This window comes from Pecten maximus, chromosome 13 (genome assembly GCF_902652985.1).
Source record: "Pecten maximus chromosome 13, xPecMax1.1, whole genome shotgun sequence".
Lineage (NCBI taxonomy): Eukaryota > Metazoa > Mollusca > Bivalvia > Pectinida > Pectinidae > Pecten > Pecten maximus.
In genome coordinates this window covers 16,714,866-16,731,335 of record NC_047027.1, presented here as the reverse complement: position 1 = coordinate 16,731,335, position 16,470 = coordinate 16,714,866, and the positions used below count along the sequence as shown (strand labels likewise).

Below are 16,470 nucleotides of genomic sequence, written 5' to 3'. Positions count from 1 at the left end.
CATTAAGATCTTAAGGCTGATAATGACACTTATCATTCTGACCAGATATTACGCTGCCGGTTGGTGACAATCAATTAATATTTCTGTTGGAACAATCATATCCGACATGCAATGATTAATATTGTGTGATTGATCCACTCATTTATTTTTGTATTACTTTTAGGGACATGGAAGAGTTATGCCCCCTCGAAGAGTAACCAGTACAGAACCTCTTTGCTGTTGTGAGTACGAGAATATCAAGGGAGAGAAAAGTCATATTCTCGCCTGCTGCTGTGACTGTGATGCTCTTGATGAAGCTTTTGACAGGTATGATTAATGTATTTATATTTCTCACATATAATTGTTGATTACAGAAACAATTATCATAGACCTGTTGTTCAAACATTGATAATGTTCACAGTTAAACAACAATTTAAAAATCTGATGAAATGATTTCGGGTAAAAGTAAAAATATTTAATGAAACTCTAACCCTTGTCAGTTTCCTATTACCTGCCTATTTAAAGAATACACACACACAGGTTCTGAAGTAAAGGAGAAATAAGATTTTTATCAACAAGTGATTAAGGTACATCTGGCCCCAGAAGGCTGACGATATCAGCAAACTAATATAGTCAGGCTGTTCGTTAGCTTATTAGGTGTAACACTGTTTGTCAGTCACTGTATGCATGCACATTAAGTTGGCTGTGTGGTGTTTCATATTTGGCCTCCAAGGGAAAGGATGCTGAGCTACAGATAAATAGATTTTTCAGGGGTTTTCAGTGATTAAAGATATATGGGAGTGATGGTACAGTAGCAAATTTCAGTCTACATGTTATTAAACATAAAAAAATGCCAATTGCTGACACATTTTATTTAAATTCAAAAATTATATCAAATGGATATCTTTTAGTAAATTTTGCAAAAAAATGCAACATTACAGCAATTTATAACCCACAGTCAATTATGTAGCAATTGTAATGGATTTACTTCATCAGATAAAGTATCTGCCGTAAGTTCACTGAAAAGGCTGACAAATTCTCTTTTTTTACAATATTATCAGCCTTAACATCCCCTGCCCACCCCCACCCCTTGTTTTAGGGAAGTTTGTGTGTTGGTCCCCGGGGTTTAATGCAGGATAAATTTGGAACGTGATTTCTTGTATAAATCTGAATGTGTTCAATTTACAGGTGCATAACCTGCCAGAGAATTTCTCCCAGGATGCAAGCTCGAATTCTGAACACTGTTAGTGACCGGTGTCGAATTCCCGGCATTTTAGGACATGGGGCCACGAAGCTTCGTCTTGACATAATTGTTCCCATGGTAACAGTGCCACTATGCGTCCTCATAGCAACAACTGGACCAATCATGACTGTGCTATCGCTATCATTCATGCCACTGTTTATGTTGTTTTTTTACCGAACATGGCGAAGAAACTCCGAAAAGACGCGAACACCATTCTTTTTCATTTGGGGCTTGGTCTCTGTGATATTGATGTTTGTGACGTTTCAAGCCTTCATTGTTGCTTTCCGTGAAATTTTATTGTGGGAGAATATCATACTAACATCCTGTTTTTTTTGTATGATGTATTATATGACAAAAGCTAAATTGAATAGTCACTCTTTACGTCCATATGCCACATACAAACCCCGTCGGAGGGAAGATATTTATAGCTCAAATAACAAACACAAAAACAGCTCTATGGAAATGAAGGAGAATTCAAAGGATTATACTCAAGTGGATATAGAGAAAAGCATTAGAGATAATAATATTGGGATATCTCTTGAACAAATGACATCTACATCTTTACCTGAGGAGGATGTCACATGGGTGGACTCTCGACCAATCACAGGTAAGAATTTTCTGTTTGTTTTAAAATTTCACAAATCATTTCTTGTGCAATTATTATTATACTTTTAACTGCATGACATAGGAAGCATGAGCTTTTACCATTATATTGTTTTGAATTTCAATATTTTTTAATAACTTCTTCAAAAGAAGCTTTAAAGGTCAAGAGATATGACAAGCTACTGGCATAGGTGTAAAAAAATTAGCATGATAATTAAACATTTTAATAAGAAAGTTTAATAGCAGCTCTCAAATAACAAAATTTACCAATTCAATCATTTCAATTTTCCCGTTTACTATGAAGGAAAAACACTGTTTTATGTGCTTAGAAAATGAAACAAACATTTTAGGTTTTGGCTACAAAGCATGGAATAAATAACCCTTTCAGAATAATTGACTATTCAAAAATATTCAAAATTTAAAGAGTTTTTCATGGTCTGTCGGGCTCAGCGAATTTTTTTTGGTCCCAATCAATGTCACTTTCCTCATAAGAGGAAACATTACTTCATTATCATGCATGCATCTTGTATTTGATCAGATGGGAAATTGATCACCTGGTGTGAAGAATGTGGAATTAAAAAGCCGCCTCGCTCAGGGCATTGTACTGTATGTAAAGCCTGCTTTGATGTGCGTGATCATCACTGTGTTTGGTGAGTTATCTGCCCTTGTTGTCTGGCATTCAATTTGTTTGTGTACATTTCAAGCCTGCTTTGATCTGTTATGAATACTTTCATTTTGCTTGTGATTTATTGTGATTTATATTGCTTTGATGTGCATGTTGAGTTATCTACCCTTGTCTGAAATTGGATTTTGTTTCATTGTAAATCCTGCTTTAACTTAATATGAATCTCACTTTGCGTGATGTGTTACATCCTGCGACTGTGGTCTTCAATTTGTCCCTTGTTTAAATCCTGCTTTGATACAAAGAACTAATATATGCATATGTTTGGCTTTCTTTCACTCCAATATTGAAAATACTGATAAATCGATGTATGGGGGCCATTGAACCTCCCCATCAAGATTTTGACTTTGAATCTTTTGACCTGTTTTAATTTCCTCAGTAATCGCTTAAGTATCAACACTAATCAGGCCCTTAGCATCTAAGTCACAAAAGGACAAACTTAAAATGTATGATGACTGCATTAAATCAATTTTAGCTGTATCTTACTCTCCATTTGTATTGAAGGGTGATTATATCTAGTCTGTGCATGCACATATATGTGTATGAATCCTTGATGTACATGCCGCCCTGTAATTGATGACATAATTATAACTGCCAAAATCTTACTTTGATATACTTTAATATGCCATTGTACACACACATAAGGCACTATTTTTTGTAGTAATACCAGCTGTGTATGTTTATTTCTCACCTCAACTAGAGTTATCTACCCTTATAGTTTTAGGTAATACCTAGTTGCCATGGTAACATTGTGTGATTTACTGCAGTGGGTTATAAAGACACCTACAACAAAATTTCATGATTACTTACACTTGGAATATATCTAGATCTAAATGGTCCATCATTAAGGAGCCCTCCAGCAAGGCATTTTATGACAATATTTACAATTGATGTGTTGCCTCAGAGAAGAGTCTTTAGTTTTTATAGAAAATCCAAACTGATAAATGAACTAGCTATAGCTCGTCTTCATCTTTAGCTACATGTAACTTTTTTAAATGCTTTTCGTGTTGCTTAAAAAAAAGGCGGAATATATAGTGACACCTTGTCGTCTTCGGGGGCATTGGTGTCCACATTGAAGTTTCCATGTGATAACTCAAGTTCATCAATTGGCAGATCAAAGCTCAAATTTGATGACGACCTACAAGTACTTGTTTTGGATCTGTTTTCAGGTCCAAAGGTTAAAGGTCAAAAAAGGTCACTGTTCCTAAAAATAGAAAAAAATTCCTTGCAATAACTCAAGTTCCCTTGGGCCAATCAAACCCAAACTTTATGCAGTTTTTTCTTATCACAAGTGCTTGAATGGATTTTCTTTTTACTGGTCCAAAGATTAAGGGTTGAATAGAAAAAAAACTTTTTGTGCAATAGCTCTTTTAATCACCCAACTATTTGTTTTTTCTATACGATTAATATCTCCAATAAATATCAATAGTCTTTATAACTTATAATTTATTGTTTAGAACTGAGTAAAAAAGTTGATATTCATTTCTTGCACAAATGTCCGTTATTCTGGACAAAAATCCCTTCAAATAATCATTAATCTCCCATATTTGTCTCCAAAACGTATGGCATGTATATATATGACACTGGCTGTATGTAATGATTGTTTCTTGTTAGAGAGTAACCTACCCTTGTAGTGTTACAGTAGATATTGTTTCCACGGTAACACCGGCTGTGTGATTTATGCTTTTCTCTTGTATTGAAGTAGACATGGTTTCCATGGTAATGTTATTTCTTGTTTGAGAGTAACCTACCCTTGTAGTGTTAAAGTATACGTCGATAATGTTTCCATGGTAACGCCGGCTGTGTGATTTATGTTTTTCTCTTGTTAGCTCACCTGGTCCGAAGGACCAAGGTGAGCTTATGCCATACCGTGGCGTCCGTCGTCCGTCGTCCGTCCGTCCGTCGTCCGTCTGTCGTCCGTCCGTCCGTCCGTCAACAATTGAATTATTTGACTTCTTCTTCATAACCGCTGATTGGAAGTTCACCAAATTTGGTCAGAAGCATCCCTATGGGTAGGGGACTCAAAATTGTACAAATGATGGGGCTGATCCCCTGGGGGCCTCTGGGGCGGGGCCAAAAGGGGTCAATTTAGCTATTTTGATATAAACGACTTCTTCTCTGAAACCGAGCAATGGATATCGCTCATATTTGCTTGGTAGCATCACTATGGGGTGGGGATTCAAAATTGTACAAATGATGGGGCTGACCCCTGGGGGCCTCAGGGGCGGGGCCAAATGAGGTCAATCGGGCTATATTGATATAAACGACATCTTCTCTGAAACCGAGCTTTGGATATGGCTCATATTTGCCTGGTAGCATCACTATGTGGTGGGGATTCAAAATTGTACAAATGATGGGGCTGACCCCCCAGGGGCCTGAGGGGTGGGGCCAAATGTGGTCAATTGGGCTCTATTGATATAAACGACTTCTTCTCTGAAACTGAGCAATGGATATCGCTCATATTTGCCTGGTAGCATCACCATTGAGTGGGAACTCAAAATTGTATAAGTGGTGGGGCTGACACCCCGGGGCGCTGAGGGGCGGGGCCAAACAGGGTCAATTTGGCTAAATTGATATAAACAACTTCTCCTCTGAAACTAAGCAATGGATATCTCACATATTTGACTGGTAATATCCCCTTGGGGTAGGGATTCAAAATTGTACAAATGATAGGGCTGACACCCCTGAGGGCTGAGGGGCGGGCCAGAAGGGGTCAATTTGCCTAAATTGATATAAACAACTTCTTCTCTGAAACTAAGCAATGGATTAATATATATCGCTCATATTCGCCTGGTAGCATCCCCTTGAGGTAGAGATTCAAAATTGTACAATTGGTGGGGCTGACCCCCGGGGGGCCAAAAGGGATCAATTTGGCTAAATTGACATTTTTAGAATTACAATAAAAACAATGTTCATGTAACCATATGAAATGCCTATGATATACTGACATAGCAATACCAGTGGCAAATATACTTAAGCATAGTTCTTGTTTCATATATCATGAAACCAGGTAAGCGATACAGGCCCTCTGGGCCTCTTGTATTACAGTAGACATAGTTTCCATAGTAATGTTATATTTTTTTATTTCTTGTTTGAGAGTTATCTACCCTTGTAGTGTTACAGTAGATAATGTTTCCATGGTAATGTCAACTTTGTGATTTATGTTTATTTCATGTTAGTTCATTGGTTACGAGTAACCGTGAGCTAATGCAGTCACCCCAACATTTTTGAAGTAAGTTTTTTAAAGGCTTATACATCCATAAGTTTACCCCACATCCTTCCAATTTGTTATATACATTTATTAGAGATCTAGGAGTGATGATATGGTAATATAACATGGAAATATTTTGTAATATTTTCAAATTTTGCCATGTTTTGGACTTAATTTTTAAGCATTTAGCGATGACTGCTGACTTCACAATCACTGATTGTACTTGTTTTGGAGTTGTATTACCTGTCCTTGTAGTCTTACACTAATACTTTACCTTATAGATAAGACTTATTTAACGCAGGGTCTAGTTGTATTTTGGCAACAACAATTACTGATGACCTTTCTTATCATGGTTCATCAGTAATACAGCTATGGTCTCTCGTTCAGTCGTAAGTACGGTTAATTTTTAATCTGTGATGCATATATATACTTAACAAGCCTGTTACGTCAAACCACACAAAAGTTGCAATCTTATCCCACAGATGTGTGCTACATGTTGATACCGTATTGAATGGTGAGGCACACAATGTATGCATGTAGTGTGTACACAAATTACTTCATTGCATTGTACAACCCCACAACTATAGAACAAATTATTTAACTGGTGTCTTATTTCCCCTTTCACAAAGTGGTCCCGGTCATACAATGTTCCCCTTTAATCCTCTTTTTATTATATTAAGATACTTTGTATATTTCATCATTTACCTATTATTAGAGACAAGATTCCGATATCTTGTATAAAAGGGTACCGGTGTTTGTTGAACCATCATTGCTGTGTAATCGAAAATAGAAAAATTTAATAACAGCTTTTGATTTGTCTTTATTTGGGGTTCAGTTTTGTTTATTTAATCCATTTCTGTCCATGTGATACCAAATAATTGTGTATTGTATATAACCAGGATTTTGTTTTGTATTTCAGGATAGACTGTTGTATAACTGCTAATAATCACCGTCATTTCATGGCAGCCATGATGTTGTTTGTGTTCTGTGGGTTCTATGGCGTCCACCTCACTTTGACTACTGTCTGCACACCTCAGTTGTACTACGGCTGGTTCCTGCTCCCAAATGACTGTCGGTTTTTATATGTTGATTTCCAGTAAGTTTGTGTTGATTTCCAGTAAGTTTGTATATGTTGATTTCCAGTAAGTTTGTGTTGATCTCCAGTAAGTTTATATATGTTGATTTCCAGTAAGTTTGTATATGTTGATTTCCAGTAAGTTTGATGTGTTGATTTCCAGTAAGTTTGTGTTGATTTCCAGTAAGTTTGTATATGTTGATTTCCAGTAAGTTTGTATATGTTGATTTCCAGTAAGTTTGTATATGTCGATTTCCAGTAAGTTTGTGTTGATTTCCAATAAGTTTAATGTGTTGATTTCCAGTAAGTTTGTATATGTTGATTTCCAGTAAGTTTGTTTATGTTGATTTCTAGTAAGTTTGTGTTGATTTCTAGTAAGTTTATGTTGATTTCCAGTAAGTTTGTGTTGATTTCCAGTAAGTTTGTGTTAATTTCCAGTAAGTTTGTTTATGTTAATTTCCAGTAAGTTTGTGTTGATTTCCAGTAAGTTTGTGTTGATTTCCAGTAAGTTTATGTTGATTTCCAGTAAATTTATATGTGTTGATTTCCAGTAAATTTATATGTGTTGATTTCCAGTAAGTTTGTGTTGATTTCCAGTTGATTTCCAGTAAGTTTGTGTTGATTTCTAGTAAGTTTGTGTTGATTTCCAGTAAGTTATGTTGATTTCCAGTAAGTTTGTGTTGATTTCCAGTAAGTTTGTGTTGATTTCCAGTAAGTTTATGTTGATTTCCAGTAAATTTATATGTGTTGATTTCCAGTAAGTTTGTGTTGATTTCACGTAAGTTTATGTTGATTTCTAGTTGATTTCCAGTAAGTTTATGTTGATTTCCAGTAAGTTTGTGTTGATTTCCAGTAAGTTTGTGTTGATTTCCAGTAAATTTATATGTGTTGATTTCCAGTAAGTTTGTGTTGATTTCCAGTTGATTTCCAGAAAGTTTGTGTTGATTTCTAGTAAGTTTGTGTTGATTTCACGTAAGTTTATGTTGATTTCCAGTAAGTTTTTGTTGATTTCCAGTAAGTTTGTGTTGATTTCCAGTAAGTTTATGTTGATTTCCAGTAAGTTTATGTTGATTTCCAGTAAGTTTGTGTTGATTTCCAGTAAGTTTGTGTTGATTTCTAGTAAGTTTGTGTTGATTTCACGTAAGTTTATGTTGATTTCTAGTTGATTTCCAGTAAGTTTGTGTTGATTTCCAGTAAGTTTATGTTGATTTCCAGTAAATTTATATGTGTTGATTTCCAGTAAGTTTGTGTTGATTTCCAGTTGATTTCCAGTTGATTTCCAGTAAGTTTGTGTTGATTTCTAGTAAGTTTGTGTTGATTTCACATAAGTTTATGTTGATTTCCAGTAAGTTTGTGTTGATTTCCAGTAAGTTTGTGTTGACTTCCAGTAAGTTTGTGTTGATTTCCAGTAAATTTATATGTGTTGATTTCCAGTTTATTTCCAGTAGGTTTGTGTTGATTTCCAGTTTATTTCCAGTAAGTTTGTGTTGATTTCCAGTAAGTTTGTATATGTTGATTTCCAGTAAGTTTGTTCTTTTCAAGTATGTTCTCAAACATTTTAAAATACATAACAGTTTGGCCAGCTAGATCATGTGAACTGTAGCAGCAATACAACTCCAGATTGTCTGAAGCTTTTTGAACTTTTTTCATCTGAAATGATTTTAAGCATATTTTAAAATTCTGAATTTAAATGTTGGTCTGTTGGAACTCTTTATCATATAAAGCAGCAGACAAAATGTTTGACTTGATGATCATATGTTTAATTTTCTTCTGATTACCTGGTTTTTTTTTTTTTTTACAGGACAGCAGTGAGTTTTGTCAGTGGGCTGTACAGTTTGCTGGCTGCGTGTTTAATGTCCTGTAACCTGCTGTATCAAACCATCCTAATCTCTCAGAACATCACATCCCAGGAAATGCACATGGCCAGCAAACGGAAAATGACCAAGTGCTATGGCCTCAGGGCCTGTAAAAATATTCACGATCGAGGATTTTTTAGAAATATTTTACTATTTCTCACCTCAAAGAGGACTAATATGGGTGTTATAAAAATATAAATGAGTTAAAGGGGTATGTTACATACAAATCTTGATATAATTGTTAAAGGAGTATACTACATTTCGATGACAGTATGGAAGAGTTTAAGGTGTATGGTACATTAAACCACTATTAGAATTGTTAGTGGTGTATATTATTTAGAATGGCAGTATGAAAGAGTATGGTACATTAATACACTATTATAATCATTAGGGGTGTATGTTACATTGCAATGGCACTCAGCAAGGAATAGTTAAACGTGTATGGTACATCAATACATTATTAAGATCATTAGGGGTGTATGCTACACTTCAATGGCAGCAAGGAAGAGTTAAAGGTGTATGGTATATTTCAATGACAGTGAGTAAAAGTTAAAGGTGTTACATGAATACATTATTAGGATCATTAGGGGTGTATGCTACACTTCAATGGCAGCAAGGAAGAGTTAAAGGTGTATGGTATATTTCAATGACAGTTAGTAAAAGTTAAAGGTGTTACATTAATACATTATTAGGATCAATAGGGGTGTATGCTACTTTACAGTGACAGTATGGAAGAATTAAAGGTGTATGCCACCTTGTATTTGTGTCCTAAAGTTTTTAAGTTAAGGGTATATGATACATTATGTTGATAGAGTTTTAACTCATCTACATATGGCATATGGCAACTCTCATCTGTATTTTAATCCATGGTCCAAATTGTCAGCCTTATTTCTCTAAATGAATTTGAGTGTGACATATATGTACATTAAGGTTACAGATGTGATGTGTTTTCGAATTATGCTACAGGCCTATTGGGCCTCTTGTCAAACAGGTAAATAGAATATATACATTGTATATATAAAATTCAATTTACATTTAGAGCCATGTTCCTTGTTGTTGAGTAAGAAAAATGTCTGCAATTTAATACTTTACTTAAAAGCCATCAACAGTTTCTGACTAAAACTTGATAAGTTATTAGTAAAGCTGATAATTCACAACAATTCATGATGGTTGAGGTAGATAACTCTTACAAGTATTTGACATGCAATGTAGCATAAAAAGGTACAAATTGTAACATTCCAATTGTAAGTCTTATCATGTTAATATTTTCCCTCCTTTCATCAATATTCAGTAGGAAGTATGCATTTGTTTACTAGTTATAATTTTAATGTTCATCAAAACTATCAAAAATATCTACAAAGATGATGACAAGATTTTTTTTAGAAGCCAAAATTAGATTAAAACTTAAAAAAAAAAAAGATGTAAATGTTCATTCTTTTATTGAAAAGTAAACAGCATTTTGTTGATGAATTTCTGTTTAAATTTGATCTGGATTTTAAAAGACTATTTTGAAATATTTTTTATCTTATTTTCATTCTTTAATTTCATACTTTTATATAAAAAAACATGAGAGAAAATAGTCTTTAGTTTAAACAAAGATACAGGCAAGAAAAAGTTTCTGTGACTTAAAATTGAATAAAGTTAAATTTAAATGGATGATGTCGCTATTTATTGAGGATAGAACAAATAAATGTGATTAAAACTTTTTCAGAAATTGTCATTACACTGAAAAGTAGAAACACATTTTTGAAAAATTTCTTTTGCACATGATTTATACCAATACACACTTCTGTCATTTTTCAGTTGATTCAGTCATTATAGGCCCTTACCGAAATCATCAGTTGGTGGATTTGTTAAATCATATTTACCTTTCTGACAAAGTGCAAATATTGTAATTTTTGTGCAGTCACATGAATTGTGAAATTAATTCCTCAGGTAAATTGGCAATTATGGTGTAATCAACCCTAGTAGAATAGATATGTATTTAAATACATTATGTATAGGGTAAATGTTTATATTTGTCCCCATGTGATTTATGTGATGTGAAAGTCTATATATGAGGATCATCTGTTAATCTATATGCACTGTTCCAGATATTTGTGCACTGTCCCAGGTAATTGTATATATATACATTTTTGACTTATATTATACTTGTGTAATAGTTAACTATTTTCTAATCAAGCTCATTATATTTAACATTGTTAATTGTTATTGAAACATCAGGTAATCATTGAAATCCTGTCTGCAAGTTGTGACTGTTGAATCTAGCTAGAAAATAATTTACATATTTCACCAACTTACTTAAATTATTAAAATAGAATTTCTTTATTAATTCATGTATTTAATCTTATTGATATGAATATGTTATCTACTGTTCTTTGCCTTTAAAGCACATTTTAAAATCTTATTTGTTTTCATGTAATGGAGATAATTATTTTTTCATTGCCTTCCTCCTAGTTCATCTACCTTCAGAGATTCTACAGAATGAAGCATAGATAAAATCTCTCTGTAGGAAGTGGCCAGATGTTTTTACCATGCAGATGATACATCGTGGCATATTACTTCACATGTTCTCCAGAAGAGACCCCTGTCCCAGGTTTTCAAGTGGTACTATAATGGTGGTGCCCATGTAGCAGAAGTCGTGACATATTTCAATGTCTCTGCTTGAGATTGAACCTTGAACTTCAGACTTTCTAGTCCTGTCCGAGGTTTTCCAGGGGTATTTTTTTGTTCTTGTGAAGATAAACTGTATATAATGTCAATGTTTCCTTCGTCCCTGCATGGGCATACCCATACCCCTGTAACAGAAGTCATTGTTATTGGTGCCTCAGATCAGACCCCTGGGACCTGACTGGCAATCTAGTCTGATACGCTCAAGCAAGCTTAAGAGAAATTCTCCCTGACCGAGTTAGAAGGAAGTTTCTAACATTTTAATAGGGTGGTGCTTATAACTAATGGGGAGCATGCTTAATGAAAAACTGCCCTTACACGCAAGTACATTTGCCTTATAATGTGAGAAATGAGATATCTAACAAGTCCATATTTGGCATCTGCCTTACAAAGCACCTGTCATTGTCAAAATTTTGATAATTTTGTTGTAATTGAAATTTTTATTCATTTTCATAGAATAATATGCACATTACTTGAAATATGATATCTTATATCCTTTTTGGAGGTCTTGCCCTATGGTGTCTTCATATTTCAAAGGAATGAGTCCCTTTTTGTGGATTTGCCTGGGTAATTGAAATATACCAGTGTGTAATGATTTAATTTGTATTGGAATATCTTCCTTATCAAATTAGTACCTTTCATATTTTTTCCATGAACTGTATATATTTCTTTCAGGCATGCACATATACTTTTTGGGATAACGATAATCTATTTTATATTGATAATGGTAAAATTGATAATTGTGGTGAAGTGTGCAAAAATATTAGATTTAACTCTTTGATATTTTTTTCCTTTATCACAACTTTGTCATTTAAGTGTGTTCCCTCCCGATACTCCAGGGGTTATGATCTCATGTGCTCTTATTACAAGAAAACAGCATACGAGATTGTAACCCCTAAAGTACATGTATCAAGGATGAGTGTGTCCAGGGCTTTAGGATGCATATGGAAAATATGAAGACATGGAAGTTTAAAAAGCAAATTTACACATGAAGTCCATGGGGGAGAGCAATTTACACATGGATGCGATGTTTTTCTGTTGCATAGATGAGAATTATGTCATAAATATAATTATAGATTGATCTTTATTGAAATGTGATTATATTAGAAAATGATTTATTTTTAATTACAGAAATAACTGTAGATATTTTATATGTTAGTGATATATTTTTTTGTGATAGAAATGTTTTGTGTGATTTTTTATTGTATGAAAATCCTGAAAGTGAAGAAGGGATATTTTGTATGAAACTGGGTCATCTTTCATTCAAAATTGTGTTTAAAAGCAACAGGAAAATGCATATTTTGATATTTTTTGGTTGTGAAATTATATTAAATGTAAATGTGATTCTATCCAATCTTTATGGGCTCTTACTCTCGTTCCAGAGAGGCCATGAACCTTACTTTTTTCCTGTCTTTATATGTGTATGTATATATATATATATATATCAATATTATGTTTGTGTGTGTGTGTATTTATTTAAGTTTTCCAGATCATACATATGATTTCAACAATTAATTAATCATTAATAATAATAATAAAGATATTTTCAGCATTAAAATATCTTTCCTTAAAACAATTTTGACAAGCGAAGTTGGTGTGAATCCTGAACTGTGAAGGTTCACAGATCATAACTTTTATGCAATGTATTGGGTAAATACACAAGTGTGTACGCTATATTACATTTCTTCTTTAGGCGTATTTCTTGTCAATTTTCAATCTAACTAAATCAGTCTTGTGATTTCTGCTCTTCTACAATACTCTACGATACACTGCAATACAAGATTTAACAATACCCTGTGGGAGGTCATCTCATCATGCTCTTCTACAATACTCTACGATACACTGCAATACAAGATTTAACAATACCCCGTGGGAGGTCATCTCATCATGCTCTTCTACAATACTCTACGATATACTGCAATACAAGATTTAACAATACCCCGTGGGAGGTCATCTCATCGTGCTCTTCTACAATACTCTACGATATACTGCAATACAAGATTTAACAATACCCTGTGGGAGGTGATCTCATCGTGAGCAGAGGAGCGGAAATTACAAGTCTAGTTTTAATTAGATTGTGTCAATTTTAAAATACTGGTCGGCTAATAAAACACAAACCTGTTTTAATGTACATGGCCACATGAATGTTTGTAAATCAGTCTAGCTAAAGCTATAGAGAATTCCTACAAATTGAATATTGTATGTTTGATTATATTGGTAAATTAAGGTGTATGATTTCCATAAGAACAAATCAAGTAGATGCTTTTGTGCAATTTTTGTGAAAACTAGCATCATATGAATTTCTAACTTGTGAGGAATATCCCTATAATTCCTGCAAACCTCGAAATATTAGCCCCTTAAAATTATACAGAAGACCTCATTATACATTTTACATCCAAACAAAAATTCACAGCAATTCATGTTTTCTATAGTAAATTATCCTTTATCATCTCTACCTACGGTTACCATGACAATGTACATATTTTAATGTTTTGTATTCCATAAACCTATTGTAATAAGTGATGTACATGTATCCATATATACATGTTTTTATATTTCATTGTTTGAATTATGCATAGAGAAAAATTGTTGAACATATCTATGAAAAAATGTGAATCCTAAAAAATGTTCAGATGATAGTGTTATATATTTGATCAGTGTATGAACTGTATAATGAGAACGATTAAGCCAAACTTGTGTACCAGGTAATCTTTTTTTAGAAAATTCGTGTAAATCAAATATTGATTCTTAAACTAGCTATATAGTCTGTTATCCTTTTTGATATACATGTATTTACAAAAGCACAGGGACTTGACACAAAATTCTAACCCCATAGTAAAGATATATGTATACATTTTATGGACCATGGATTGGGAATTCATACCAAGTGCCTATGTATAAAAGGTCCCAGTTTATTACATTCAATGATATCGGAGGTTATTTTTGTCACTCATATCTCTGCTGTTACATCACTTTAGTAAAATATTATAGTATACATGTAATAGATATACATGAACCATTGGTTGGGAACTTTAACCAATCCCCTGTGTACAGAAGGTCCCAGTTTTTACATTCAATATCAAAGTTACATTCCTCAGGTAAAATGCCATTTTCATCTCCTGATGTTAAATTTAACTACTAAAGGCTATTTTCACCATCCAATATCTTCAATTCATCCAACACAGTATTATTAGTTTTTAATGGTATAAGTTGATAGCACTTAATCATCATTGTATTACCAGACATTTGAAGTAATTAGCACTGCCTCAATCCGTGTATTGCTGGTATGAAGTCTACTCCTATAACATAAGAGGCCGCTGGTCGGCTCTTTTTCTATCGGATATTATTTTGCCAACTGTTACATGGCGCCTGTCAAAAGTATCTCGCCGTGTTAAACCTCTAACATTGTTGGAGTAGTATGAAGTCTTCAATCACAATCCAAAAACTAATCTTCAATTACAATCGAAAAAATAAATGTAGTGTCTCCAATTAGGCTACAATCTGATAATTGGTCTCCAATTACAATCCTAAAATTACTCTCTAATTACAATCCGAAAATCAACCTCCAATTACTATCCTAAGATTTAAGGTTATATTCATTTCTGGTATTACACTATTATTTTTGTCTTGCTTATTCTTCAGAAATCCCATTTGTTAGTTTTATTTACATTTGTTTTTAAATCATCTAGTGATAAGCTATCCCACCTAGTACGAATGCACTGCAGGGACTGTACAAAGGACTTGTGTTACCAGTAATGTTGAATGTTTGTGCTGAAAAATCATTTTCAAACTGTATCATACAGCTGCTTCATCTTTCTCAGGCTTCTTAATGGGTGGTTAAGGTTTCCCCGACACTTTATCATTAGTGCTCCACCTCTGGGTTGCGAGTTCGAAACTCACGTGAGGCAGTTGCCAGGTACTGACTGTAGGCCGGTGGTTTTTCTCCGGGTACTCCGGCTTTTCCTCCACCTCCAAAATCTGGCACGTTCTTAAATGACTCCAGCTGTAATAGGATGTTAAACAAAACAAACCAAATCTCAAGGATGCTAGAGCTAGGACAAAAGTTTAGAATTCTACAAGGGAATTGAGGGAAATTGAAATAGGCATGAAGAGATATTGAAATAAGGATTGATACATACCTCGTATGCATTAACAACCCTCATTAATGGGTAAATTTATTATTTATTAAAAAAAACATGAAAAAATTGTTGATATTCCAAACAGGTTCCATCATTCATAAGAATTTAAATATGGCATATTATTTTTCTATTTTTACAGTCATTCCATTCAAAATGATACCATTCCAGTCACGACAATTTGTATTTTGTTGAATTAAATACATATGTATGTTGTTTCGTGTTACAATTTACCATTTATACATGTACCAGGCGTACCTAAGGTTGGCTCTGTTATTTCACTGTGTAGAGCGGAGTGAGTCATGTGAAGACAACAAATTATTACTAACTTTTTATATCGATCTGGCATCGATTGATCTCCGACCAAAAAGTTGTCAGAATAATTTGGACTATCATGTGGACTTATTTTTCAAACTTGAGCAGCTGTTTTAGTAACGTTATTAATAAATATTAGAGGTGCCTTTCAATCAACTCTTTTTTCTGAGTTTATCTTCTGCCTTAAAAGTTAGATATATTGACGGTATATATAGATATGACTGATGGTGTTGCTTGGATGTGTTCACAATTTTTGATAAATGACGCTCACGTTTTGCAAAATCATACTACTGTTATACAATAAATGTATCTCATGTCTGTTGTGTTACCTAGTTTGATTTATCTGGCTTGAAGTATTAATTAAGAGCTTAAACCATGCTGCATCTTTCCATAGGTACAAACTTTCTTGGTGAGCCCATGCAACAATAATAATATATATGGTCAAACCAGAATGACCTATCATGTTAACCTTTTCGTGGAATATTCAAAGTGGGTAGTTCCATTTGTGCACAGGTGTGTTAACAAAACATATTGATTAGGAGTACTACTGTGTCCAGCAGGGTGCTGTTTTGGACCATTTGTTTTTGTTACAATTTTATATTGACAACACAGGGATTGTAACATTTATTTTTGATGCATGGTTTACACATATTCAAGAAACTATGTGATCAATTGTTCACATGTTAACAGTTTGTCACTA

At 33.8% G+C, this 16,470-nt stretch overlaps 1 protein-coding gene across 2 annotated transcripts in view; it reads left to right on the top strand.

Moving 5' to 3' along the window:
• The window catches only part of LOC117340175 (palmitoyltransferase ZDHHC23-like), a 30,179-nt gene extending 14,091 nt beyond the window's left edge, over positions 1-16,088 (top strand). Inside the window, exons 2-7 of one of the 2 annotated variants that reach the window (XR_004535383.1) lie at positions 164-306; positions 1,168-1,829; positions 2,364-2,475; positions 6,638-6,814; positions 8,595-9,086; positions 9,165-16,088. Coding sequence is in view for 1 of the 2 variants with exons in the window: in XM_033901937.1 (XP_033757828.1) it covers positions 179-306; positions 1,168-1,829; positions 2,364-2,475; positions 6,638-6,814; positions 8,595-8,847 (1,332 nt within the window). In the remaining variant the exon portion in view is untranslated. Of the gene's footprint in view, positions 1-163; positions 307-1,167; positions 1,830-2,363; positions 2,476-6,637; positions 6,815-8,594 lie in introns of both variants that reach the window. The other variant, XM_033901937.1, reaches the window with a different exon arrangement.
• Positions 16,089-16,470: the final 382 nt, after the last annotated feature.